Source organism: Seriola aureovittata, chromosome 13, assembly GCF_021018895.1.
Source record: "Seriola aureovittata isolate HTS-2021-v1 ecotype China chromosome 13, ASM2101889v1, whole genome shotgun sequence".
NCBI classification, from domain to species: Eukaryota; Metazoa; Chordata; class Actinopteri; order Carangiformes; family Carangidae; genus Seriola; species Seriola aureovittata.
Window position 1 is genome coordinate 144,354 of NC_079376.1, and position 25,648 is coordinate 170,001.

The window sequence follows — 25,648 nt, forward strand, 5'->3', positions numbered from 1 at the left end:
TCAGCAGATGATACCTTTTATCTCTAACCATACAAAATTCAATAAAACATTATATAATATAATACAACATGGTTATATAATATAGTTTAACCACAAAGAAGACTCACATTTTGTTTTTATGTTTCTTTCAAAATAAAAGGTTTTGACGAGAAATAAAAACGCATCTGTTAACGTCTTTATGGAAACCCTTTATCTCCACCCTTAGATGTGAAGTTAGTTTCTGACTTAACGAGCAGAATTTTTACAAATGATTCAACATTTTTTATGAAACATCTGAAAATACTAAAATAAAAAAATAATAATAAAATAATATTGAAATGATCAACGATCCCCAAAACTGGAGATACAAGGTTTTACATTAGAAAGAAATCAGAGAAAATAAAGTTAAATAACATAATTTTTGTCTTTGATTCAATAATTATCAATTAAAGTCTGATAATAATCATAGGCCAAATAATCAGATTACATAATAATAATAATAATTATTATTATTATTATTATTATTATTATTAGAGTAACTTAAAGCTGACACAAGAAGAATGAGTTTTAACGTTAGATTCTTGTCTCAGGACTCAAACGGGATTTCCCGAAGACCTGGCCCTGGAACTCCTGAAGATCTGCTGTTAATTTAAAACCAGTTTCTACATGTTGAAGAAGCAGACCTCATATTCAGTACCTGGTTTATTGATGCTTAATAAACAGTTAATAGATGAGTTTAATTTAATTTAATCTCTTCAGTTCATCTGGAAGAAAACAGTTTCTTAATATTATTAAAATAACATATTTTAAGAAATATTTAATGACAATTTTTTTATAACTCACTGATCAATATTAACTGTTATTGGCTCATTAATGAACCTGCCAGGGACTGAAAATATTATATTCACAGAAAGTTAAAGTAGCAAATTAATCAATGCAATTAAAACATTTAAATGGATTCCTCATTTATATCTATAGATGATCTAAAAATAAATTACTCTTTAATTACCAATAATCACATTAATTACAGCAACTTTTTAAAAGGTGAATCTTTTGAAAGTGTTTCCGAAATCCATTAAATTATGAAATATGATTAAATATCATATTTTTAAAAAAACAACAGCGACACTGATCAGAAATTAGCAATAAATCAGTAAATGTCCAGTGTTTCCTTGTTTTATTTGAAAATGACAGAATAAGTTAAGAACATGCATCAGAGTCAAAAAGCAACGAGGAAGAAACACAACGAGGACAAGCGGGAGGGGGGTGGGTGGGGGTCTTTTTGCGCATTAATCCTCCTCCGTCCTTCTTTCCTTCTCTCTTTCTTTCTTTCTTTCAGGAGGAGTCATGTTCGTGTCAGTGTTCGTTTTTTCTCCACAAAAGAGAAGAAGAAGAAGAAGACCTCCCACTTCATTCATGCACATGGTAATAATAATCAATAATCAATAATCAGCAATGGACAGAAAAGTTTAAATACACAGACGCATCAACAGTCAGAAAACAGGCAGGAAGTGGTTTCTCCTTTTACACACAGAGTGAGAGTCACCAAACAAAGATCCTTTTAAAACCAGATCCTAGACCCAGGATCAATGGAGAAATCGATTAGTCGATTCATCAAAGTCAGAAAACCATGAGAAATACTGTGATGGTAACACACACTTCATATTAATCAATCAATATTGATCTATATTCAATATTCTCTGATCAACAATGATCTATATTCAATATTCAATAATCAATAATGTTGCTATGAGCCACTCTGTATGTTGTTTACTGTTGGGTCTTTGACAGAGCCTGAGTAGTGTCTGCAGGTAATCAGGTATTTTTACTATTTTATTACATTTTACAAAATAAATGATCAGTCTGTTATTAATAACAATCAATATTCACAGCTTTAGATCCCAAACATCAGCTGGACTCTCCAGCAGGAGAAATTGACTTCAGAGAGAACATGGAGATCAGGTCGTTTTTAAATAATGAGAATTATAATCTGGAAAAAAAAGACTATATATGAATATACACATACATACATGTATGTATAAATATACATGTATAGATGTGTATGTACACACACACGCACACACATATATATGTATATATATACACACACACGTGTGTATGTGTGTGTGTTTTAACACGTCCACAATCTCAACTTGATGAACATCAGTTCAGACGGAGGGAAACTCTACAGCTTTACATGAAACCTGAAGCTTCCTGCCGCCACATGAATATGGGAACTGTTTTTTTAAAATCAGAAAAAATGAATTTTGTGCAGCTGAAACACTTTTTCTTCTTCTCCTTTTTTTCTCATCAATAAGCTAAAACTGATCAGTAACTTCATGTCTTTAATATCATCATTTAACTTTATCAGCTGATCATATTTTGTATTAATAAATGATTTGTTATTGATAAGCTGATTTCAAACATACAGATAAATATGTTGGTGGATCTGTTACAGCCTCCAATTCAAAACTGATCATCAGTCATTGATCATTAATATCTTCACTTGTTTTTCTTCAGTCACAAAAATATTCAAAAATTCATAAAAATGTGATAAAAGTTCACGTTATGATTTAATCAATAATCAAACTACCTGATCTGAATAAAAGAGTGAAGTGACTTGATCAGAAATCTGCCCGGATATACACGGCAACATACACACAGGCGGGAAAATCTGTGTTTGAGTCATTTGTGTGAACTGACCTTTTAAATCAAAGCCATTTTATCTGGGTGGGGGTTCTCACTCTGAGGGTCGCGACCCCTCAGGAGGTCAGCGGCAGATGAGGTCGTGGGAGAAACACGTCCTCATGAGTTATAATCTTTAATATGTTTCTGTAAACACCTGCAGCTTCCTCAGCTTCCCAATGGCAACCATGTTATCATGATCATCAGGTGACCTTTGACCTTTAGCTCATCAGGAAAGAACACCTGCACCTGATGAATCCAACACCAGGCAGGACTGTGGTTCCCAAAATGGGGCCTGGGCCCCTCTGAGGGGTCCGAGGCGAAAATCGGACCGGGCCAGAGACCGGAGAGCAGAACCAGGTCTACAGGATCCTGGACCAAACAGACCAGGGACTAGTGGATTCATTGAGACCAGTCTGATCATCTACACCTGTCTCACCCGAAGCTCTGGGCCACAGCCAATCAGGTTACAGTTCTCACTAAATATGGGAGACTTGATCCCTAAATTTGGTCTTTAAGGCGACAGGTGAGTGACTCTGGACTGGATCTGGACTGAGTCTAGACTGGATCTAGAATGAACCTGGACTGAGTCTGGACTGAGTCTAAAATGAACCTGGACTGACTCTGGACTGAGTGATCAGTGAGTGCTCAAACAGGATGTCCTCGATCTAAGACCAGCTGCTGTACCTCCCTCCCTACCTCACATCAACACTCACACCATGTAGTCCTGTCTCATCTGAATGTCCCGCCCACTGTCTCACCTGTGACATCACAGTGTCAACATTCAGAGAAACTGTCCTGGGGTCTGGAGCTCCAGGTCGGGCACCACTGATATAAAGGAAACACTAAATTATGAACATGAACAAAGCTCCTGGATCCTGGACTGACTGAGGATCCTGGACTGACACAGTATCCTGGACTGACTGAGTATCCTGGTCTGTCTGAGGATCCTGGTCTGATCTGAGGATCCTGGTCTGACTGAGGATCCTGGACTGACTGAGGATCCTGGACTGACTGAGTATCCTGGTCTGATCTGAGGATCTTGGTCTGACTGAGGATCCTGGACTGACTGAGTATCCTGGTCTGTCTGAGGATCCTGGTCTGACTGAGGATCCTGGACTGACTGAGGAACCCGGTCTTATCACAGGATCCCGGACTGACTGAAGACAAGTGGTTCAGGATCCTGAACCTTGAAAACATGACCTTGATCTGGTTGTGACTCGGTGTGTAAAAGGAGAAAACAGCTGAGAAGGAACCTGTCTTTTTGTGCTGCCACAGTGCAGGAGTTCAGAAACCAGCAGACCAGCAGCAGCAGAGTCGATCCGGTTCAGCATCGTCACAGTCAGACAGGAAGTCCAGAATGGCTGCATGCAGAGAGTCCCAAACATGAGGTGCAGCGGGTACTACGAAGTGTTGAGGAGCGGTCTGGGATAGACCCCCTGGTAGTAGGAGGCCTCCAGAGGCTCCATGGTCCTCCCTCCAAGGCTGGAAGCTCCCCCGGTGCTGTAGGAGGAGTACTGCAGTGCCTCGTAGGCCTTCAGGTCCAGTTTGTGCTGCTGCTCTGAGGACGACATTAAGTTGTTGATGGAGAACGGATGGTCGAAAGAGTAGTGGGGGTCTCCTTTGATGTGCAGCTGGGATTCATGCGCCATGGAGTGGGGGGGCAATGACAGGGAGGACAGGAGCTGGGAGCCAGACACCTTCAGGTCTGATGCCCCGACGACGCTGCCCCGCAGGTCCAGTCCAGGAGGCGAGGCTGCCTGGCTGGAGGAGGGCATTGAAGAGTCCAGGAGTCCTGGAGGTTTGATGGACTCCCCTGTAGGAGACACTCCTCCTCCCCCACCACCTCCCCCTGCACCCCCTTGCTCCTTCCTCCCGTCTGATTTCGACGACATCTTCTTCTCGCACTTGAACCTCTTCTGGCGGCGCAGGTAGCAGCCGTTCTCAAACATGTTCCCAGAATCCGGGTGCAGGGTCCAGTAGGAGCCCTTCCCCGGTTTGTCTGGTGAGCGCGACACCTTGACGAAGCAGTCGTTGAAGGACAGCGAGTGCCGGATGGAGTTCTGCCAGCGCTGCTGGTTCTGCCGGTAGTACGGGAACAGGTCCATGATCCATTGGTAGATCTCGCTCAGAGTCAGCATCTTACTGGGCGCCTGCTGGATTGCCATGGTGATGAGTGAGATGTAGGAGTAGGGGGGTTTGGCATGCGGGTAACTCCGTCTGAACGCCTTGTTGTCGCGGGCTCGGTTCAGTCCGCCGCCGCTGTACGCCATGCCTGGGCTCATGGTGGGACTCATGCCCCCATATGGGTTCAGGCCCATCGATGCCTGCTGGGCTGACACCGAGCTCATACTGGACGGGCTCAGGGCCCCGCCCATTGAAGCCACACCCCCGCCCAGACCCGACATGGCTGCTGGAGCCGAACCGCCCATCCCTCCTACTGGTGCGGGACTCAGACCGGTTCCACTGTACGACATGTTGAAGGAACCCGATGTGGTCCCACTGCTGGACATGTAGCCAGACATGGAGCCCATCGCAAGACCAGAACCCATCCCACCGCCTGTCATTGGAGAGTAGACCTGCAGAGAGACCAGAACCAGTTAGAAACAGCTAAACCAGAACCCATGTGATCTGAGCTAGAACCAATTAGATCAGAACCACAACTACTTAGACCAGAACCAATTACACCACCCACCATCGAAGAGTAGATCTGCAGCACGACCAGAGACTGTTAGAACCAGTTAGAGATGGACCAAAAACCAGTAAGACCAGAACCCATCCTACTGCCCATGACTGCAGAGATACCAAAACCAGACCTAGTTAGATCCATTTACAGATAGTTAGACCAGGACCTGAAGCTATCAGGATAGTACCAGTTTTGCCAGGTCAGGTGGTCTGGTCTTTGATCTGGTTCACTTTTTTGGCAGTTTGATGCTGATGGTTTTTAATTTTAACTTTGTCCTTCAGGTTAGTTTTGGACCTCTGACCTGTGAACGGTGATAACAGAGACTCCAGCAGATGTGGACTGATCAGAGCTGCTGCTCACTGGATATAAAAACTCTGGAGATGGTTGAGAGTGAAAATCTCAGACCAGCGTCTGAAATTCAATAGTCATGAAGCTCCTCACCTGGATCTGCAGGTGTTCCTAATAAAGTGCTCACTGAGTGTAAACAACAGTAGGGTTCAACGCGCTGCAACTTCAGAAAACAGATTCATCAGTCTGACAACACATGAGCTGCAAACACTTAGACACAGAAAGGAAGTGTTTCCAGGGGACAGTAAAAAGTGATGAACCAGCTGGGACACAGTTGGGTTGTGTCTTACATCAATCCGGTCATTTGCTCCTCACTCATTCACTCCTCACTCATTCACTCCTCACTCATTCACTCCTCACTCATTCACTCCTCACTCATTCACTCCTCACTCATTCACTCCTCATTCATTCATTCCTCACTCATTCACTCCTCATTCATTCATTCCTCACTTATTCACTCCTCACTCATTCATTCATTCACTCCACTCATTTGCTCCTCACTCATTCACTCCTCATTCATTAGCTCCTCACTCATTCACTCCTCATTCATTCATTCCTCACTCATTCACTCCACTCATTCACTCCTCATTCATTCACTCCTCATTCATTCATTCCTCACTCATTCACTCCTCATTCATTCATTCCTCACTCATTCACTCCTCACTCATTCATTCATTCACTCCACTCATTCACTCCTCACTCATTCACTCCTCATTCATTAGCTCCTCACTCATTCACTCCTCACTCATTCATTCATTCACTCCACTCATTTGCTCCTCACTCATTCACTCCTCATTCATTAGCTCCTCACTCATTCACTCCACTCATTCACTCCTCACTCATTCACTCCACTCATTCACTCCTCATTCATTCACTCCTCATTCATTCATTCCTCACTCATTCACTCCTCATTCATTCATTCCTCACTCATTCACTCCTCACTCATTCATTCATTCACTCCACTCATTAGCTCCTCACTCATTCACTCCTCATTCATTTGCTCCTCACTCATTCACTCCTCACTCATTCACTCCTCATTCATTAGCTCCTCACTTATTAGCTCCTCACTCATTCACTCCTCACTCATTCACTCCTCACTCCTCCCTCTCCAGTCAGGTCTGTTCAGAGGACTGTACAGTGAGCTCGCCGCTCTCTGTCTTGGTCTATACTGTTTGGTTAGTGACCATCAGGTTTACGTTACTGTTCACAATGCATTGTGGGATACAATGAGTCCACTCTACAGGTGTAATTATTCTCACTGTTCATAACTGCACTACAACATGGTGAACTCCGTGTACAGTGAGTGCAGATGGAGAGAGTGATTTCAGAGCGGGTCGTCCACTACTGAGAAGGTTGGTGGTTCGATCCCCGGCTGCTCCAGGCCAGATACTGAGCCGCACGTTGCCCCTGATCTGTCAGTGTATGAATGTGTGAGTGAATGAATGAAAGTGTTGTAAAGCGCTTTGAGTGATCAGTAATAGAAAAGTTAATTTACCAACTGTGACTTTTTAAGTTAAAAGCTTTGAATAAGTTTCTCAGCAGGTTCATCACTTTTTCGTTTGAAATAAATTTTTGCCTTATGATTATTATTATTATTATTATATTATTATTATAAATTACCGTATTAATTCAGAGAAAGAGAGAGACAGAGAGAGAGGATGATATGCAGCAAAGGGCCACAGGTCGTATTTGAACCGGGTTAGGATGATGCCCCCCCACCCCACCCCCAAAACTCACATGTTATCAACCTGATGAAGAGCTCTCAGGGCCGCAATATTAATTGTATTAATAATAATTTAATCTAAACAAAGGTGTTTGTTGTTTCAGTAAGGAGACATTAATCCTTTAATTAACTGATTAAGTTGAATCTATTTTTAATGCTTTAAATTTGAAACATTTGATAAAGGATGAATTACAATTAATTTTAATGAAGATTTAAACCGAAAAAACAACATAAACTGATTAAGTAAATAAAAGTTTCAGAAGTTTCTCTTTAATTGACCTTGAAAACACAAGAAGCAGCTTCATGAAAATATTCAGGCTTTAATTTATTAAAAGACTTTAATATGTTTTAATGTGATTTTACTCCTTTAAATAAAATAAAATATAAATCCGTTTAAGTCCCGTTGATAATCAATTAATTACCGCGGGATTAAGGGATGAATTCACGTGTTTGAAGGTAAAAACAAAGAAGTGATTTTCATTTCATGGTCATCAGGTTTAACATCTAATCTGAAACCCGGTTCCCAGAGCGGGACTGTGGCCCTGAACCTGTTTGTTTTTTTTTCTGTTGAGTCAAATTTAATCTTTAAAATAAATGAAAGTTTCCGGTCTGAGCCGCGCACTGCTGTTTCTCTTCACACACTTTTATTAAACAATGAAACAATTAAATTATAACAGAACACAATTATAATATAGAACACAATATGATTATAAACATATATAATAATATTTCATAATAATACCTGCGGATTCACATTAAATGAAAATATAAAATCACTGAAATGAAATTTGATTAGTTTAGTGTTTAACTGATAATCTGTAAAAACGTTACTGCGGCCGCTGTGTGAAATAATCAGATTATATCAATATCGATTATATCGATTATTTGAATCACTTTTTTTCAAAAGGAAAAACAGCTGCTGTTTGTTTTATGTGTAATAAAAATCAGTTTATGACCAATGACCCATGATCAATAATCGGATCAGATTTTTCCTTTGTTAAATATCAGACACGTTTTAGTTTTATGTGTGTTGTGATCCGCTGTCCGAGACGCTGAAATATTAAAGCTTCAACATTTTCCTTTTATTTGTCCGTCTGAAATCAATTAATTAATCAGTTAATTTAACATGTTTATCTCCTCACTCTTTTCTTTTCTATTCTTTTCTCTTCTCTTCTTTTCTTTTCTCTTCTTTTCTTTTTGATTTGTTCTGATTATTTTTTGCTTAGTGGTAAATTTCCACAGATTCATTATTATCATATTATTGTATGTTATAATCACAGAGGCGTGGACTAAATAAAAGGCAGTGATAAGTGTAAAGATTTGATGAGTGTGTGTTGCGCCGGTCTGCGGCTTCACAGAGAAATATTCATCCCGTCACTTCATCAACGTTTTATCTCTTTATTTTCATTTTATGGTAAAATTGTGTTTTTTCCGCTGCGAGTTTAGTTTATTTCAGATTAGAAACAATCAAATCAACAGTTTGTTTTAAAGCTCATTTTTACGACTTTTGACACTTTGATCTTTTGAGCTTTTTCCCGCCATGTGATGTGTATTATTTACCTGTCAGGACCTTTGTTCATCTCGTTATTATAAACTATAAAACCAAACATTTTATCGTCTGACTCAAACTAAAGTGCGACACGCCGTTTTCCACTTCCGCTCATTTACTTGAACAGAAACCGAGTCAAACTGTTTCAACTTTGGGAGAATTCATGGTTTAAATTTAAGATTCTCCAGAACCTCATCCGGAGCCTGACCTGGGTCTGAACGGTAAGAGCAGCGGGAAAGTGACCGACCTCCTCGCTGTAGTATCCGCTCCAGTCCGGAGCCTCGTGCCCTTCCATCTTCACCGTGCCCAGCATGACGGGAGCCCGCAGCCGGAACACGGATCCTGCAGGTCCCGGTGCCGGTCTCCTGGTCCTGTCCCCGGTGTGTGTGTGTGAATCCTGGTCCAGGTGAAGCTGCTCCGGGCCAGAAGGAGCGGAGAGGCAGAGTCAGTGAGGAGGAGGAGGAGGAGGAGGAGGAGGAGGTGATGGTGACCTGCGGACTGATGTGATCCTCCTCCTCCTGCAGGTCCAGCCCTCCGGATCTGATCTCCTCCTCCACCACACACACACACACACACACACACACACACACACACACACACACACACACACACACACACACCTCTTATTTCTTCACTCACTCATTAAACCCTTTTATTATCAATAGGAACTCATTGATTGATCGTTTATTGGAAATAATTCAGTCAGGACCAGAATCAGGACTGTAGAGAGCTAGGTCCTGAGTCCAGGTCAGGTGACAGGTGAACCAGGTTAATGGACCTGAAAAGATCCAGATTCAGGGAAAATGGATTGATCAGTTATTGGAAAATATTGATGGATTATTGGTGTGAGAACATGACAGATCTTTATTATTCAGTTAATGAATGATTGATAATTAGAACATTATTACACTGAAACCCCTCTGTGTAGAATCAACACAAACCCTTTAGATTTAAAAGATGAAGGCCATAACGTGCTGAAAGGTCTACAGAAAGACAGCAAGTGGCTCTTGAGCCAAGAATAATACTTGACTTCACTTCAGAAATTTTCCTGAGCTAGATGCTGTAAAGTGTCCATCATTTCTATTGATGAAACCATGAAAAAAAACGTATCCATTCATTTTAATTCAAACAGATTTCAACATGTTTCAAGTGATGAATGAATGAATCATCCCACTGTGTGTGTGTGTGTGTGTGTGTGTGTGTGTGTGTGTCTCAGATCAGATTCGGGTCAGGTTTAGTTCAGCTTTAGTTCAGGTTTAGTTCTGGTTGACTGGTTCCAGTCTGACACTGTGAAGCTGTTAATGAGCGGAACAACTGATTCACCATCATCACACTGGATTAACTGGATGATCCTGGATTAAAGGACGTTTACACCAAAACAAAAAAGAGGAGAGGAGGAGGAGGAGGAGGAGGACAAGGAGGATGAGGAGGAAGAGGAGGACAGTTCTCAGTGTCCAGTTTATTTCACCAACCAGAGAGAGAGTCCAGAGAACTGGTTTTACTTTATATAGCATCAGTATGAGATTCTGGACTCTGGTGGTCTGATGCTGTTCGAGGCAGCAGTACACTGATGTCAAATGATTACACACACACTGACTCAGGTTCAGGTCCAGTCCAGGATCGGGTCCAGGGTCAGGCCCGGCTATTTAATCAGATCTAAAATTTAATAAACTTTATTTCTCAGTGTAAACAAACAGAAACTGTTCTGCTGTTCTGGATTCACTCGTCCTGGTCCGGATTCACTCGTTCTGTCCTGGATTCCAGGGACAAGAATTTTTTCCCCAGATAAACCTGTACTAAAAGCCTCACTGCAAAGTGTTGGATCATTTGGACCCGGGATTAGAGTCCCACTTGGGAGTTCTGGTCCAGTTGGGCCTGGTTCAGTCCCTGGGGGACACAGAGTCTGAATGAACCTGGTCTGAGGTGAACTGGTGACATGAGGTTCAGGTTTTCACCTGACAGAGGTCTTTGTAATGTTTACATGATTCAGGACTAGATCCTGAGGAGGAGGAAGTTTCGGTGTGACTGTAAATCCTGCAGCTGTCATGTTAAAAGCTTGTCAGTGATAATTATCCTGAGACTGACTCACCTGTCACCTGTCCATGACCTCCTCACACAGACTGACAGACTCCAGTACACAGGAAGTGACGTCATGAGGGTGTGACACTGAGGCAGGTAGAGACTGAACCTGAACCTGAACCTGAACCCAGACCTGTTGCTTCATTTAGGGTTTCAGATGGTCAGATCCAGGACTTGTTGAGGTCTGTTGTGTATCATATTAGTGTGTTAGGTTGACGTGGGAGGAGCCGTGACCTCCGACCTTTTACTCACTAAATAAAACACACTTGGTATTTCCCACCCGTGCATGAGCATGGGAACGCCTAATTTATTCATTCGCTCCTGAACGCGTCTGCAAACAGACTCAGTTTGAGACCAGTCTGGATACAGGTCCAGAGTCTTCAGGGTCCAGGTCTGCTCCTCAGCAGCTCATCAATGTAACTGTCAGACGACCTCTAGTGGTCAGAGAGAGAATCACAGGAGCAGAGTTTGTGTGTGTGTGTGTGTGTGTGTGTGTGTGTGTGTGTGTGTGTGTGGTGTGTGTGTGTGTGTCACACCCTGTTATTAAAGTCATGTTGATGGCTTTGTTTCTCCCCTGAACTCTTCAACTCTGTTTTATCAGTTCAACTATCTACACACACACATGGACACACACATGGACACACACACACACACACACACACACACACACACACACACACACACACACGGTGAGATATTTCCCAGCTTCCTCGACTCACCTGAACATCAGGTTCAGATCAGCTGACCTCTGACCTCCAGTATCACCTGGCTGTTACACTGCAGGGAGACCTCAGATAGGTGAAGAAAACCAGCTCAGGATCTTTCCTGACCTCAGTCTGATGCAGATTCCTGTGTTGACCAGATGAAACTCCGCCCACCTCTGAGTCAGCATGGAGGCAGCTTTTGTCAAATGTTAGTGGCCGTGGTTTCATCTAATGATGAAGGGAAACGATGGACGTGACCAGGATCAATGTAAATCACAGGTCTGAACTCACTATAAAAGATTGTTGTTCTGTGGTTCTGTTGTTCTGTGGTTCTGTTGTGTTGGTCTTTGGTTCAGTTGTTCTGTTATTCAGTGGTTCTGTTCTGTTGTTCTGTTGTTCTGTGGTTCTATTGTTCTGTGGTTCTGTTGTTCTGTTATTCTGTTGTTCTGTGGTTCTGTTCTGTGGTTCTGTTGTTCTGTTATTCTGTTATTCTGTTGTTCTGTGGTTCTGTTCTGTGGTTCTGTTGTTCTGTTATTCTGTGTTTCTGTTGTTCTGTTGTTCTGTTTTTCTGTGGTTCTGTTGTTCTGTGGTTCTGTTCTGTTGGTCTTTGGTTCAGTTGTTCTGTTATTCAGTGGTTCTGTTCTGTTGTTCTGTTGTTCTGTGGTTCTGTTGTTCTGTGGTTCTGTTGTTCTGTTATTCTGTTATTCTGTTGTTCTGTGGTTCTGTTCTGTGGTTCTGTTGTTCTGTTATTCTGTGTTTCTGTTGTTCTGTTGTTCTGTTTTTCTGTGGTTCTGTTCTGTTGTTCTATGGTTCTGTTGTTCTGCAGCGACATCAGTTCTGACAGTTTCACTGACGACTCCCTCAAACTGCTGGAACTTGTCTGATTCTGGTTCACTGATGTGTGTCAGCCGTGTTGTCAGGTGGATGCTGCCACCTGCTGGTCGCTGGGGGGGGATTCACGTCAGCTCACAGTGTTATTGAGGTAAGGACAGAAGACTCTGACTCCACATTCACAATCATCTTTAAACCATTGTCCCTCTGACAGCAGCACAGATGGAGCTGAGGTGAAATCTCCTGGCAGTTTATCAGAGGACTACATTACCCACAATCCCCCTGTGAGCTGAGAGGTGTCAGACTACGGAGACAGTAAGAAGTGACTGTGGTCTGCTGCCACCAGATGGAGTCAGATCTTACAGAAAGACAACACAGGTCAGGACAACTAGTGTCAATACTAACTACAGTCACAAACTACCGTGTCACTAACTACAGTCAAATTACACAGTCACTAACTACAGTGTCACTATTAATTAGTGTCACTACTAACTACAGTCACAAACTACACTGTCGCTAACTACAGTGTCACTAGTCAACTACAGTGACCTCAGATACAACAACCTGACTCGTTAATCTGCTTCATGGCAAAAGGAACTAATTATTAGAAAAAACATGTTAGAATTATTATTATTTACATTAAAATTCAGGTACAGGAAGTACTTTTACTGCGATGCTTCAGTATTTTAGAGTGTAATAGAGTATCTCTATATTATTGTAGTTTTACCTGCAGGTGTGAGCTGGTCCTGGACTGAGGTCACCTGATGACACATAGATAGAGTGAGGACTGCAGCAGCTCTTCACTGTGAACCTGTTGCTGAAGCTGATCTGACGTGACTCAGTAAACACAGGCTCCATCAGACAGTGTCATTGACGTAATAATACAGTCATCTCTCTCACCTGTATGTTTTGATTAAACAGCTGTTGATCATCAGAGAGGTGACCTTCACTCAGCTGACTGAGTTCATCAAGCAGCTGCTCAGTGATGAGATGGAACATTAATCCTCAGCTTTGTTCAGAGAAAAGCTTTTATCATCATCATTACTGATCAGTCACTGCAGATCATCATCATCATCATCATCCTGCAGCCTCACGCAGACTGTACAGTCCTGATGGCGAGGAGGAGGAACCCTTTCTCACCTGGTCATCAGTTGTCAGCTTATTAGGTACACCTGGCTAGCTAACTGACTGACTGATCAACTAGAAAACTTTGTTGCTGAAACCTGAGGAGAATGTATTGTGACAGGAAACCAGCAGACGGGAAATGGCCTTCAGAGTAAAACTACTGTGGTTTGTGTGATTGAAGCAGATATAAAAATCAGTCAGTGTCTCTGGATTCTGAAATGTTCAGACCGCGGTTTCTAAGTTACTTTCCAGCTGTGACAGTTAAACAGAACGAACCTGAGACCAGAGACTGAACTTGCTTTATCATCTCGTTTGGACCCCTGGGGGGATGGGGGGTATCTTCAGTCATCATTTAAGTCTTTTAAATCATCAGTCTCCGCTGGAGGGGACACACAATGACCATTTCCTGTCCTGCAGAAACCACTGAAAGTACCCGGTCCCTGAGTCCGTTCACAGACCAGGACCCAAAGTCTGCTGATTTCTCTAAAAGCATCTCATCTTAACAGAACATGCAGCTCATAAACATTTTACTCAGTTTTATTTTAGTTTTTTTGTCATAATATTTCAGGTGTCAGCGACAGTTTATCTTTAACCATCGACTGAAGAGAGAAAACCACCACAGCTCCAGGTCTCAGTCCTGGTCTCACCTGCCTGTGTGTTACAGCGACCTGCACCTGTTTCCGACCCTGGGGCCTAAAATGAGCTGTTGGCCCCTGAATCTGTAAACCCACAGTAGCAGGCACCAGGTTTAGACCCTTTAGACCTTCATACTCGTCTCCATCATCATAAGGAGGCATCTGATTGGTCCAGAGTCATAAAGTATCTTCAGAGACCAGGAGAACCTGGATTGTCTGGCTACCAAAGAGACCTGATCTCAGCACCATGGAGGCAGTCTGGATCACATGAAGAGAGAGAAGACCTGAGGCAGATTCTCCAAGATGAAGGAATAACCTGAAGAACCTGAAGAACTGTGAGAGGGTGAACTGAAGAGAACTAGAGCTGGTTTAAAGGCAAAGGGAGGGGTCACAGCACATACTGGTCTGATTCACTGAGGAGTAAAAACTATACTTGGTTTTATTTTGAAAGAATCCTGACTTTACTTTCAGAAAGTAGAACCTCAGAACAATTCTGTAGATTATAGTAGGAACAGGCACCAAATAAACACTGACCAGACTGTATTGGTTCTCTACACGGTCGGGTTCTGATCGTTCCCTTTAGATCCTGGTGTGAGTTTGTTCCAGGTGTTGTTTCACTGAGTCAAAACAATCAATATCAATAAACAATCAATATCTCAGGTCACATTCAGGTTATCAACATTAATTAGCTTCATTCATTTAGCAGCTGATCGCAGATCTGAATGGAACCTTCATTATAACTTTAGTCAGTGACGAGCGGATAGAAACTTCTTCTGATCTCCATGTCTAGTCCATGAGGTTCTAAATGTTTGGCCATGGACCTTTGTGGATCCCTGTGGACCCATGTGGATCCTTGTAGCTGCAAAAAGTAAAACTTGAGCTTCAACAGGACTACAGCATAAAAAACACAGATCCTTTAAATCCTGGAAGTGTCAGCACAGTCCAGACCACATCCTGAAGTTGTAGGTTGCTCTGTTGGGACAGGCCCTGTTCTCTGAGAAACTGCTCCTGGCCCTCCTGCTGATACGGGCTGAATCTGCGGCTGAGCTGTAGTAGTCCATGTCATCCAGGGGCCTAAGTGTCCACACAGTCCTTGGATTTAGACAAAAAAACACATTATGGTCCTTTAAATTTTGGAGGTGTTTGCAGGACTCGGACTACACCCTGGAGCTGGTGTTTGCAGGGGACAGGTCCTGATCCTGTTCTCTGAGTCCTGCTCCCGGTTCTCCTGCTGGTCCTGGTCTAGGCTGAGTCTGCGGCTCTTCAAGGCCGTGCTGTAGTAGTCCAGGTAGTCCAGGGGCTCCTCAGGGGTCTCCATCCAGCGCAGACACAGGATCCTCTGGAAGGAGCGCCGGAAGTTATCGGACAGGAAACCATACAGCAGTGGGTTGGCACAGCTGTTGGCATAACCGAGGACGACGGCCAACTGGCTGAGGGTGGGGTCATGACGCTGCAGGAAGACTCCCACCAGCTGCACCACGTGGAAGGGCATCCAGCACACCACGAACACCGACACCACCACCGTCACCATCACCGTGATCTTCCTCTCTGACTTCCGGCGCTGCTGCCAGCCCGCCCGCAGCGCCACCACGCGCAGCTGACTCAGGATCAGCACGTAGCACAGGCAGATGGCGAGCACCGGAAACAGGAAGCCCATCAGGAAGGCGTAGACTGCGAACGCCGCCATCCAGCGCCGCTCCGGCTCCGGCATCTGCATGTTGCAGGCCACCGAGCCGTCCGAGTTGGGGGCGGTGGAGGAGAAGAGGATGATGGGAAGGATGACCAGCAGCGAGAACATCCACACGCACACGTTCACCAGCTTGGCCACGGTGGGCCGCCGGTACCGGGACGCCCGCAGCGGGTGCACCACGGCGATGTAGCGGTCCACGCTGAGCACCGTCAGGCAGTAGATGCTCGTGAACATGTTGATGGCGTCTACGCTGAGCACGAGGCGGCACAGCGCGGCACCGAACGGCCAGCGGCGCAGCAGCGCGGCGGTCACCACAAACGGCACGCTGAGCATCAGCAGCTCGTCTGCCACCGCCAGGTTCAGCAGGTACAGGTTGGTGGCCGTCTTCATCTTGGCGTACCGGAAGATGACGTAGATCACCATGGAGTTCCCACTCAGACCCACCAGACACACCACCGAGTAGATGGACGAGATGAGAGCCGCGCTGCCCGCCGACGGAGCTCCGCCGCCCGCCGCCGAGCCGTTACCGTACCCGGTACCGGAGCCGTTAAGCAGGAAGTCCTCCAAAGAGCTGAGAGAGACCGGGAGAGGAGAGGAGGAAGAGGAGATGTTGAGCTGCATCACAGACTGATGATGGAGAGAAAAATCAAAATAAAGACTGATCCTCAGGAGGCGGGAAAACGAGCCGCAGTTTCTCCTATAATGATCGGCTCAACCGGATAGACGCTCCGAGAGGGGGGCGGGTTGAGAGAGAGGGGAAGAGAGCGATGGAGAGTGAGAGAAGGGAGTTAGTTATTGATTATTGCTGCAGGTGGAGTTTAATACAGACTGAAGCTTTAAAATGAAGACTCAACACTAGAGTAACTGAGTAACTCAGGGAGTAATCAGTTACTTTCCAGCTGTGACAGCTGACCAGAACGAACCTGAGACTAGAGACTGAACTATCATCTGGTTTGGACCCCTGGGAGGAGGGGGGTATCTTCAGTCATCATTTAAGTCTTTTAAATCATCACAATCTCCCATGAGTCAGCTGGGGGGTGGGGTGTCATTTCCTGTCTGAGAATCTCTGTTCTTCAGGAAACAGGAAAACCAGTTTGTAAACACACAATGACCATATCCTGTCCCGCAGAAACCACTGACAGTACCCGGTCCCTGAGTCAGCTCACAGACCAGGACCCAAAGTCTGCTGATTTCTCTAAAAGCATCTCATCTGAACAGAACATGCGGATCATAAACATTTTACTCAGTTTTATTTATTTATTTTTTTAGAACAAAAGCACCTCAGGCAAAAGTCTGTTCATATATTAACATGTATTTGACTCCAGAGTGTGTCCACACGCTTTTGGTCATATAGATGTTGAATATTCTTGCAGCTCAGTCAACACTAAGACACAGGATCTCAGTTTCTGTTTTCAAAATAAAATCTACAAAACGTAATTTGTCCAAAACAACAAATATCTTTATTGATGAAAAAAGTAATGTTCAATATTCAACATTTCAACAAACAGAAGGTCAGCTTTTTATTTTCATGTCAGTGAAGGTCAAGTTAAAAATCATCCTCAGACTCACAGCTGAAATCAGTAAATGTTATCAGTCTTTAATCCAGTAAATAATCAAACAATTTAATTTAAAAGACCTTTAACTCTCAGACTCAGGAAAGTGAAACAAGACGAACCGAGTCCTTAGCAGTCCACATCAAACCAGGTCTAGATCCAGATGTTTCTCTGCCACAGAAACAAACTTATTCATTTACAGTATATAAAAACATTTTAATCTGAAAGTAAGTTTTTTATTTGAGTCATTTCATCACCACCCGATTATAATGACACGACTTCCTACAATCACAGCTTTGCCTTCTCATGTTGCTGTCTTCTCATTGGATGTTGTGAAGGAATCCAGTCTTTTTTTTAATTTAATTAAATTTTTTATTAAGTGATGCAGGTACAAAACATTGAGACATGACAGAAACACTAAGAAAAGACATCAAGTGTAAACGACTGAAACAAAACAAGACATGACGAACAAACAAAAGTTGCTGATGTGCTCATGTGCTGTTTAGTTTGTATGTATTTCATGCATATTATTAATAATAATACAATATATTGTGGTATACTAATGGAGAAAATACCTGTAATGACAATAACAGTAATGATAATGATTATAATAATAATGACAATAATAATAATGATAGTAATAATAAAAATTTAAAATATATATATATTAATAAACAATACTATTATTATCATTACACTGCCATCTTCAACACCATCAACATTACATTATGATCAATAATATAGATCATTACCACCACTAATCGTTTTAAGAACTCATAATGTAGATTGTCGCCACCATCACAATTACAGACCATATAACGTTAAACATAAATGAATATTTCCATACAGGGAAAAGAGTCTTTTGTCCATTGATCATTCATCCTGAAGTTTGTTCCCTTCAGCTCCCTCTCTTTTTTTTTAACCAGTTCTTTGTGTTTATAATGTTTGAATTGGGCAAATATGGGTCTGGGGTGTTTGTGTTCCTTTTTACGGTGCTGAGACGGTGTAAAAGGTGAAAGGAGATTTGGCTGGCTGTATTGGTAAGGATCTTAAGTTTGGTGGTCAAAAAGTTTTTCACTTCGGTTTTGGGGTTGGAGGGGGAATGATTGGAGGTTTCTGGGCTGCCAGAGAAGATGAGGTTGTCTCGCATCTATCACGACTGCAGGTCCAGTATGGTCTCTTTCAATAGTTTGTTTATTGGTTGTTAAGTTAGCAGTGAGTGATTGTACAGAGGTTTTCTACTGTTCTCTTTGGTTAGTGTGTGGATCTGGTCGTGGCTGAACTCGTTGAACCCTTGTTTAACTCCTGAAACCCCTTGTGTATTATTTCAATGAGGGCAATCCTGGTGTCAAGATCAGACAGTTTGTGTTCGATGGATATGAGAGTGTCACTAACTTCAGGGTAACAGCTGGAAGTGTCGGTCTGGGTGGGTGAATCAGTGAGTGAGCGTTAGCGTTTGGCAGATGGAGTGCAGCTTGTGGTGGATCTTTATGGTGTAGAGTTCGTAGAATTTGTTGCTGTACTATTCCAGATCATCCAGTTTGTCAGCTTTTATAGGTGATGATTTGTTCAGAAAGATTAAATCCTTGCCTTACTTCAGTTGCAGGTAATTGTTTGTTTTCAGCAGCAGGACATCGGCATGTAGATTCTCACATCAGGTCTCGCGATATTGGGAGTCACATTACATCATCACCCCCCTTGCCATCTTTATTCTTCATCGCCATCCTCTCCAAGTCCTTCATGGCACGTTTCTCTGACCTTCTCATCAGGCAGTACTTCACTGCCACTAGGATAACTACCACTAGCACCACCAGCACCACCACAGTGATCGCCACGGCGATCAGGATGCCCGTCAGCGTGCTGTTGTCATCAGTTGCCATGGTATCCGTACATGCCGGCGAGCCCTCGTCGTGGTGTTTCCCGTTCTCGTCGGAGCAGATGCACCTGTAAGAGCCCTCGGTGTTCAGACAGGTGTGCCTGCAGCGGGCGCCACTGGTGCACTCATCTATGTCCACGCAGTTTGCAGAAGCGTCTTTGTGGAAGCCATCACTGCACGGTAGGCAGATGGTTGTGAAGTTAGCAGGGGAGTCGTCCACGAAATGCCACACAGCAGGATGACCCCAGCAGTGGAGCTCCAGCGGGATGTAGGACCAGCACTCCACCTGGATCCTGCTGCTGTTGTCAGGGTCCAGACTGAGGGCGCGGGCGTCAGGTATAAGGGGGAGCAGACACGGGTCTGACCCCAGTGGTGGTCCAGTTTCTGGTGCATTAGGTCTAGGTGGTTCAGCTGCAGCAGGTTTCGGAGGTTTTGGTGCAAGAGGTTTAGATGGTTCTGGTGTAGCAGGTGTAGGTGGTTCTCTTGTAGCAGGATTAGGTGGTTCCAGTGTAGCAGGTTTAGGTGGTTCTGGTGTTGCGGGGATTGGGGGTTCTGGTGCAGCATGTTTAGGTGGTTCTTGTGTAGCAGGATTAGGTGGTTCTGGTGTAGCAGGTTTAGGTGGTTCTGGTGTAGCAGGTTTAGGTGGTTCTGGTACAACATGTTTAGTCGGTTCTGGTGTATCAGGATTAGGTGGTTCTGGTGTAGCAGGATTAGGTGGTTCTGGTGCAGCATGTTTAGGTGGTTCTGGTGCAGCAAGTGTAGTAGTGGTCCTTCTGTCCTCAGCTGTCCGTCTTGTCAGTTTGCAGATGAACTGGTAAGAATTCTTACATGTGACTGGGATCAGACCCCACCATGTCACTGCTGACTGATTAAACAACACCTGCAGAGCTGCGCAGCGAACCGTTGTGCAGGTGCTCTGCGGCTCCTTCATCCAGCGGCTCACCTGCGACTCCTCGCTGCCGTCCTTCGCCCACTTGAATCCCCTGAGTGGCAGCGCAGGGACGACACACTCGTTCTTGGCTTTCCTCAGCCCGACCCAAAAGATGAATTCACTCTCTGGCAGCACTGACCTGGAGATGAGCCTGAGGATTTCGGTGGCCTCCTGCTCAGTGGCGAGGGTGGTGAGGACATTGGGAGAACAGTTCTCCTTGGCCTGGTCAAAGTTGACCTTGGTGTGATGGATGGTGTAATTTGGCGGTGAAGCCAAATCAGCAGAGACTCTTCCAGACAGGACAATGATCCAAAGGTAAATCCAACAGGAGCTGAACCAAGATGCCATCTTTCCTGAGTCGTCCCTCTGATGATAACGTCACTCTGTCAAAATGAATGTGACAGGTAGAGGAGAACAGAACTGTGGTGATCATAATGTGCAGACAATACTCAACTCTAAATTTCTATTTCTCTGACAAGTTGAGAAACAGTTTTACTGTATTGATCAGATTATTGATTTGATATGTTTCTCAATAGGGACAAAGTCAAATTCATGAATCTAATGATCATATTGATGCATTTCATTTAACAACCAGGTGCTAATCATCATCTGATTCAACAACAACAGTAATAAGAGACCTGACATCTCCAGACCAAACCACTGCAGTTATCATCAGTCACTGAACCATCATGGTGATGGTTGTCAACATGAATGAACTGAAAATAAAATAGAGCCATGTTCACATTGTAGTTTAAGTTGAAGGTAATGAGTAATTTAGTATGTGAGTGTGCAACTATTTGAAGAAGTTTTATAATTGATCACCAGGAGAAATTAGAACAGGTCAATATCAGAGCTTTGGTTTTTACGGTATATGTATGCTCAGTTTGTTTCAGTGTGATGATAATTAATTATTTCATTCACACTCTACTAATGAACCACCTCCATCTTTAAAAAACCTGCAGTGATTGGCTGAGCTCGGTCTGACCGACGTGGCTCTAACGAAGTGAAGAGTAACAGGACGAGTCTATGAGACTGAACATATAGAGCTCTGATCACATGTTGTGATGGACATGCCGCAGAGAGTGAGGGAGCAAGGAAGCATCATAAAGAGAAGGAAGGGAGTAAGCTTCCTAGTCTGATGGGTTTGTATCACTTTATTTCTGATCTTAATTTAATGAGTCTATGTTCTTACCTTCCTCACAAGGAAACAGATTAATTCACTTCTCCTCTTCCGTCTCTTTCTTTGAGGGTTAGGGTTAGGGTTAAAGAGATTTCCAACTCCGGTCTTCTTCCAGCTTCTCCTTACTTTCTTCTGCGCTCTCCAGTTTCTGCTGGTTTTCCTCCAGAGTAGCTCCGCTGACAGACTGACTGTCGGCAGCCTCACCCCTCATACACCCCACCCCACCCCCCCCACCCCCCGTCAGGACAGGAAGTGTGTTTGTCTTGATACGGCGAGCTGGTTTCCTCCAGAGAAACAGGGCCGCTGTCGTTTACACTGAGAGGAAATTTCGGATTCTGATCTTTGAACCAAACCTGGTTCTGAAATTCTTAATTTTCACATGGAGATCAGATCAACTTTATTGATCCTGCACAGGGAAACAGATTCTGATTCATTAATACAACAACTCACTGTAGTTAAGAAATAACGCAAAATACAGACATTACAAGAGTTACACATTTGAAATTTGTGAATGGAGTTTGGAAATAAAATAAGAAATATAAAGAAATACATCAGATTTACAGTTTTCAGGGTTAAATTCATTCACTTCTTCTGGTTAATAGGGTTCTTGAGAAGGTTCAAGTGGTCCTTGAAGAGGTTCCTGGGGAGATCACTGAGCAGGTTTGTCTGGTCACAGAAGAAGCCTCAGGGTTCCTTGAAGAAGTTCAAATGGTCATGGAACAGTTTCCACGTTTTTTTTTTTTCTGAATAGCCACCAGATGTCCTTGAAGACATAGGAGTGGCTGGTGAGTGGGTTCTAGGGGTTCTAGGGGTTTTCCTTAAAAAAGGTTACAGTGGTCATTTAGTAGCCTGCATGGGATTTGAAGAGCTTGACTTGTCCTTAGGTCCATGAAGAGGTTCTTGGCGGCTCTTGATGGTGGTTCACGAGGAGGTCGGGTGTTCTTGAAGAGGTTACAATGGTCCTTGATGTGGTTCAATGAGTTCATATCGGTATCCATAAATCTTTGAAGGTGCTCCAGCAGTCCTTGAGAAGACACCAGAGGTTCTTAACAAATCTAATGATTTCAGTCTGATCAAACTGATTTTTAATTCTTTGATTTCAGATTTTTCACTTTCTTCAAACTGTGTCACACAGAAGTGTATATGATGATGAACCACACACACACACACACACACACACACACACACACACACACACACACACACACACACACACACACACACACAGCTTTTGTATCTGAACAAACAGTGGACATGGAGGGTGTCTGTTGTCACGGCGACCCAGATGCTTCCTGGAGGAAATGTTTGAAGAATGAGAGGAAGTCAAAGATCATGGAGGGTGGAGCTACGAATCATAGACTGCTGCTGTCATGGTAACATTGCGATGTGTGTGTGTGTGTGTGTGTGTGTGTGTGTGTGTGTGGTGTGTGTGTGTGTGTGTGTGTGTGTGTGTGTGTGAAATCTGAACCAGTCTGACTTTATCTGGAGGAAGACCAGTAAAAAATAAATCAGTAAAAACCCAGTGACCATGTGATTCAGACTTGTACTTTCGGTAACTACTGGTAATATTGCTAACACTCAATAATCAGTACTAATAGTACTAATAGTAATCATCTGCAGTGAGCTGGTGTATACACACACACACACACACACACACAGTCAGGTTACTCATCGCAATTTTACCATGACAGTACTATGATGGACTCTTACTTTGAAGCAGAGCTTTTAGTCAGTGAATGAATGTTCTTTTATTTTGAAAATGTGATAGGCCATAACCTGTGTTGATCAGGGGATAAAAACCAATCACAGCCAACTCCTCCACTGTCAACCCATCAGTGTCCTTACGATGGCGATGTTAGATAAAGATGAGGCAGAAGATTCTTGACCAGAGACCATGGTCTGATCTGAAGTCTGTGTCTAAGCTTTAGAAATAAAGAAAGATTAATTTAGTTTGAAATGTTTGCTGAGTTTACCACGACCAGACTTCATCACTGACTAAAGTAAGAAATATGAAAACAACAAAAGCTTCTTTAGTTGTGTTTTTATGTCCATGTCTACAGTCTGTTTATTCTACAGGTTCTACTGTCAGTCAGTCAGTCCAGTGATGGAGCTGTGGACTCTGTCCTCTTCTGATGATCAGACCAGGTCCACAGTGTCAGTCTGCTTCAAAAACATCATCATAACATTTTATTCATTTCGTCGTTTGAACTGACAAGAGAGCTGCTGCATCGCTGCGGTGCGTGTCTCCCCGGTTTTTACTCCTCTGTTTGTTCAGCTGGTGGAGGGTCATCACCATGGTAACAAAGTCATGGAGGAGAGTCGTCACCACAGCAACAGAGTCTGGGAGGAGGGTTGTCACCAATGGCAACAGATTCAGGGAGGATCATGACAACAAAAACAGTCAGGGTGAGTCAGGAAGGAGGGTTGTCTCCACGGCAACAGGTTCAGAGAATGATTATAGTCAGTAGAGGTCATGGTTGACACAGTAGAGTCTAGTCCAGCGGTCAGCAGTCCTGGACCTGGACATCCTCTACTCATATGTTCACATCATGTTTTATCTGATTTAATTAATCCATCAGAACAGAGCTTTAAAGAAAAACACACACACATCAGAGAGTCTGCAGATGAACTTATGGAGTATCATCACTGCTGAACAAACATCACTGTGGTTAGAAAAACCTCCAGTCTTTATATAAACCTGATCACAGCTTCAAACAGCTGCTGCTGCAAAACACACTGACACACAAAGTCAACATGTTTCATCACTTTCTTGTTTTCATAACTTCAGTTGTTGATTTACTTTGTGGGTGTGTACGTATATATGTATATATTTATGTATGTGTTTATTTAGGGAGGTATGTTGTTTGACTATAATGTGGATAAAGGAACTTTCAGACTGTGTCGGTCTGGACAGATGGACTTACAATGCTAAAGTCAGACCAAGATACTTTCTTCAACTCTGGAAACCAGACATGAATATTTTTAAAGTATATTTTTTTGGGGCTTTTTTTTTTTTTTTTTATGCCTTTAATGGACAGCACAGTGGAGCGTGACAGGAAACAGGGAGGCAGAGAGAGGGGGAATGACATGCAGCGAAAGGCCGTCCGATGCGGGATTCGAACCGGGGCCAACTGCAGCGAGGACTGTAGCCTCTACACATGGGGCGCCTGCTTAAACCACTACGCTACACGACGCCCCAGACATGAATATTTTAAAAGATGGAAATGGAAGCCTTACCTGAAAGGAAATTGTAAACAGGAATTTTTTTTTCTTTTTATTCCCGGGATTAGTGCAGGTGTGAGTGTATGTGGTTGTGTGAGTATTTGTAATGTAAACATTTTGATCCCAACTTGTTATATTGTTACTGCATGTTGCAATCTGTATGTGACATGAAGAATTACAATAAAGATATTGGGAAAAAAACAATGTCGTTTTTATACCTTACTATATTATAACTTTTTTTCCTTAATATACTGTGAATTTTTGATTTTTAACTTTAACTGTGACATTTTTATGCCTCGCTATACTGTAAAGTTTTTATATTCTACTATAAAGATGTTTTTATGGCATTTTATGCCTTACTATACTATTTTGTAAGGTTGTATTTGTTTTTGCATGTTGGTAACTTTGGTTTAAGGATGTTTAAGATGTGAATCTTAGGTAAGCTGCTGACCTTTGGTGCGAGCAGGACGTCAAGGGATCTATTACATATCTGGATTTTATGGTTATATTGTTGTTAATGGGTTTATCTACATCACGCAGAGATTTAGTGATGCACCCCCTTTTAGGAAGAGGTAAGCAATAAAAGTGAAACAAAGAGGTAAATGTCTCGAGGTTAACAGATGTTAGTTACAAAACCCAGAACAACATACGCTATAAGCAACTCAAGCTGTTGCATTCAGTGAGAGGTTTGGGGTATCCTACGTTAGATCCTTCTTGAATGAATGAACCAGTCAAATTGAAGTTTTGAGTTGTTAGTCTGATTTGTAAACGTTTTCATGTCTTGGGCACGAGAAATCATCTTTTCACCTTTTAATTACTTTTTTTGCCTTTGAATATCATGACGTTTTATGC

General features: G+C 43.2%; 3 protein-coding genes across 3 annotated transcripts; all 3 read right to left on the reverse strand.

Annotated features, from left to right (window-relative positions):
- foxa1 (forkhead box A1) lies at window positions 1-9,396 on the reverse strand. Its single transcript, XM_056392759.1, has 2 exons — window positions 9,218-9,396; window positions 1-5,243 (listed from the first exon to the last, which is right to left on the reverse strand). Exons 1-2 carry the CDS (start codon window positions 9,281-9,283, stop codon window positions 4,068-4,070), a joined length of 1,242 nt encoding a protein of 413 aa, XP_056248734.1. The 5' UTR covers window positions 9,284-9,396; the 3' UTR covers window positions 1-4,067.
- Window positions 9,397-14,230: 4,834 nt separating this feature from the next.
- On the reverse strand, window positions 14,231-17,800 carry sstr1a (somatostatin receptor 1a). The gene has a single exon (XM_056393979.1). It carries the CDS (start codon window positions 16,653-16,655, stop codon window positions 15,471-15,473), a length of 1,185 nt encoding a protein of 394 aa, XP_056249954.1. The 5' UTR covers window positions 16,656-17,800; the 3' UTR covers window positions 14,231-15,470.
- A 135-nt stretch (window positions 17,801-17,935) lies between these two features.
- On the reverse strand, window positions 17,936-21,766 carry clec14a (C-type lectin domain containing 14A). Its single transcript, XM_056393978.1, has 2 exons — window positions 21,587-21,766; window positions 17,936-20,777 (listed from the first exon to the last, which is right to left on the reverse strand). The coding sequence occupies exon 2, from the start codon at window positions 20,740-20,742 to the stop codon at window positions 19,264-19,266; it is 1,479 nt and encodes a 492-aa protein (XP_056249953.1). The 5' UTR covers window positions 20,743-20,777; window positions 21,587-21,766; the 3' UTR covers window positions 17,936-19,263.
- Window positions 21,767-25,648: the final 3,882 nt, after the last annotated feature.

Bases quoted from the DNA above. Each gene is read 5' to 3' on its own strand.
- foxa1 (XM_056392759.1), bottom strand. From the start codon at position 9,283: ATGCTGGGCACGGTGAAGATGGAAGGGCACGAGGCTCCGGACTGGAGC. The intron at 5,244-9,217 runs GTCGGTCACTTT...GTCTCTCTGCAG, and splicing joins GCGGATACTACAGCGAGGAG to GTCTACTCTCCAATGACAGG.
- sstr1a (XM_056393979.1), bottom strand. From the start codon at position 16,655: ATGCAGCTCAACATCTCCTCTTCCTCCTCTCCTCTCCCGGTCTCTCTC.
- clec14a (XM_056393978.1), bottom strand. From the start codon at position 20,742: ATGGCATCTTGGTTCAGCTCCTGTTGGATTTACCTTTGGATCATTGTC.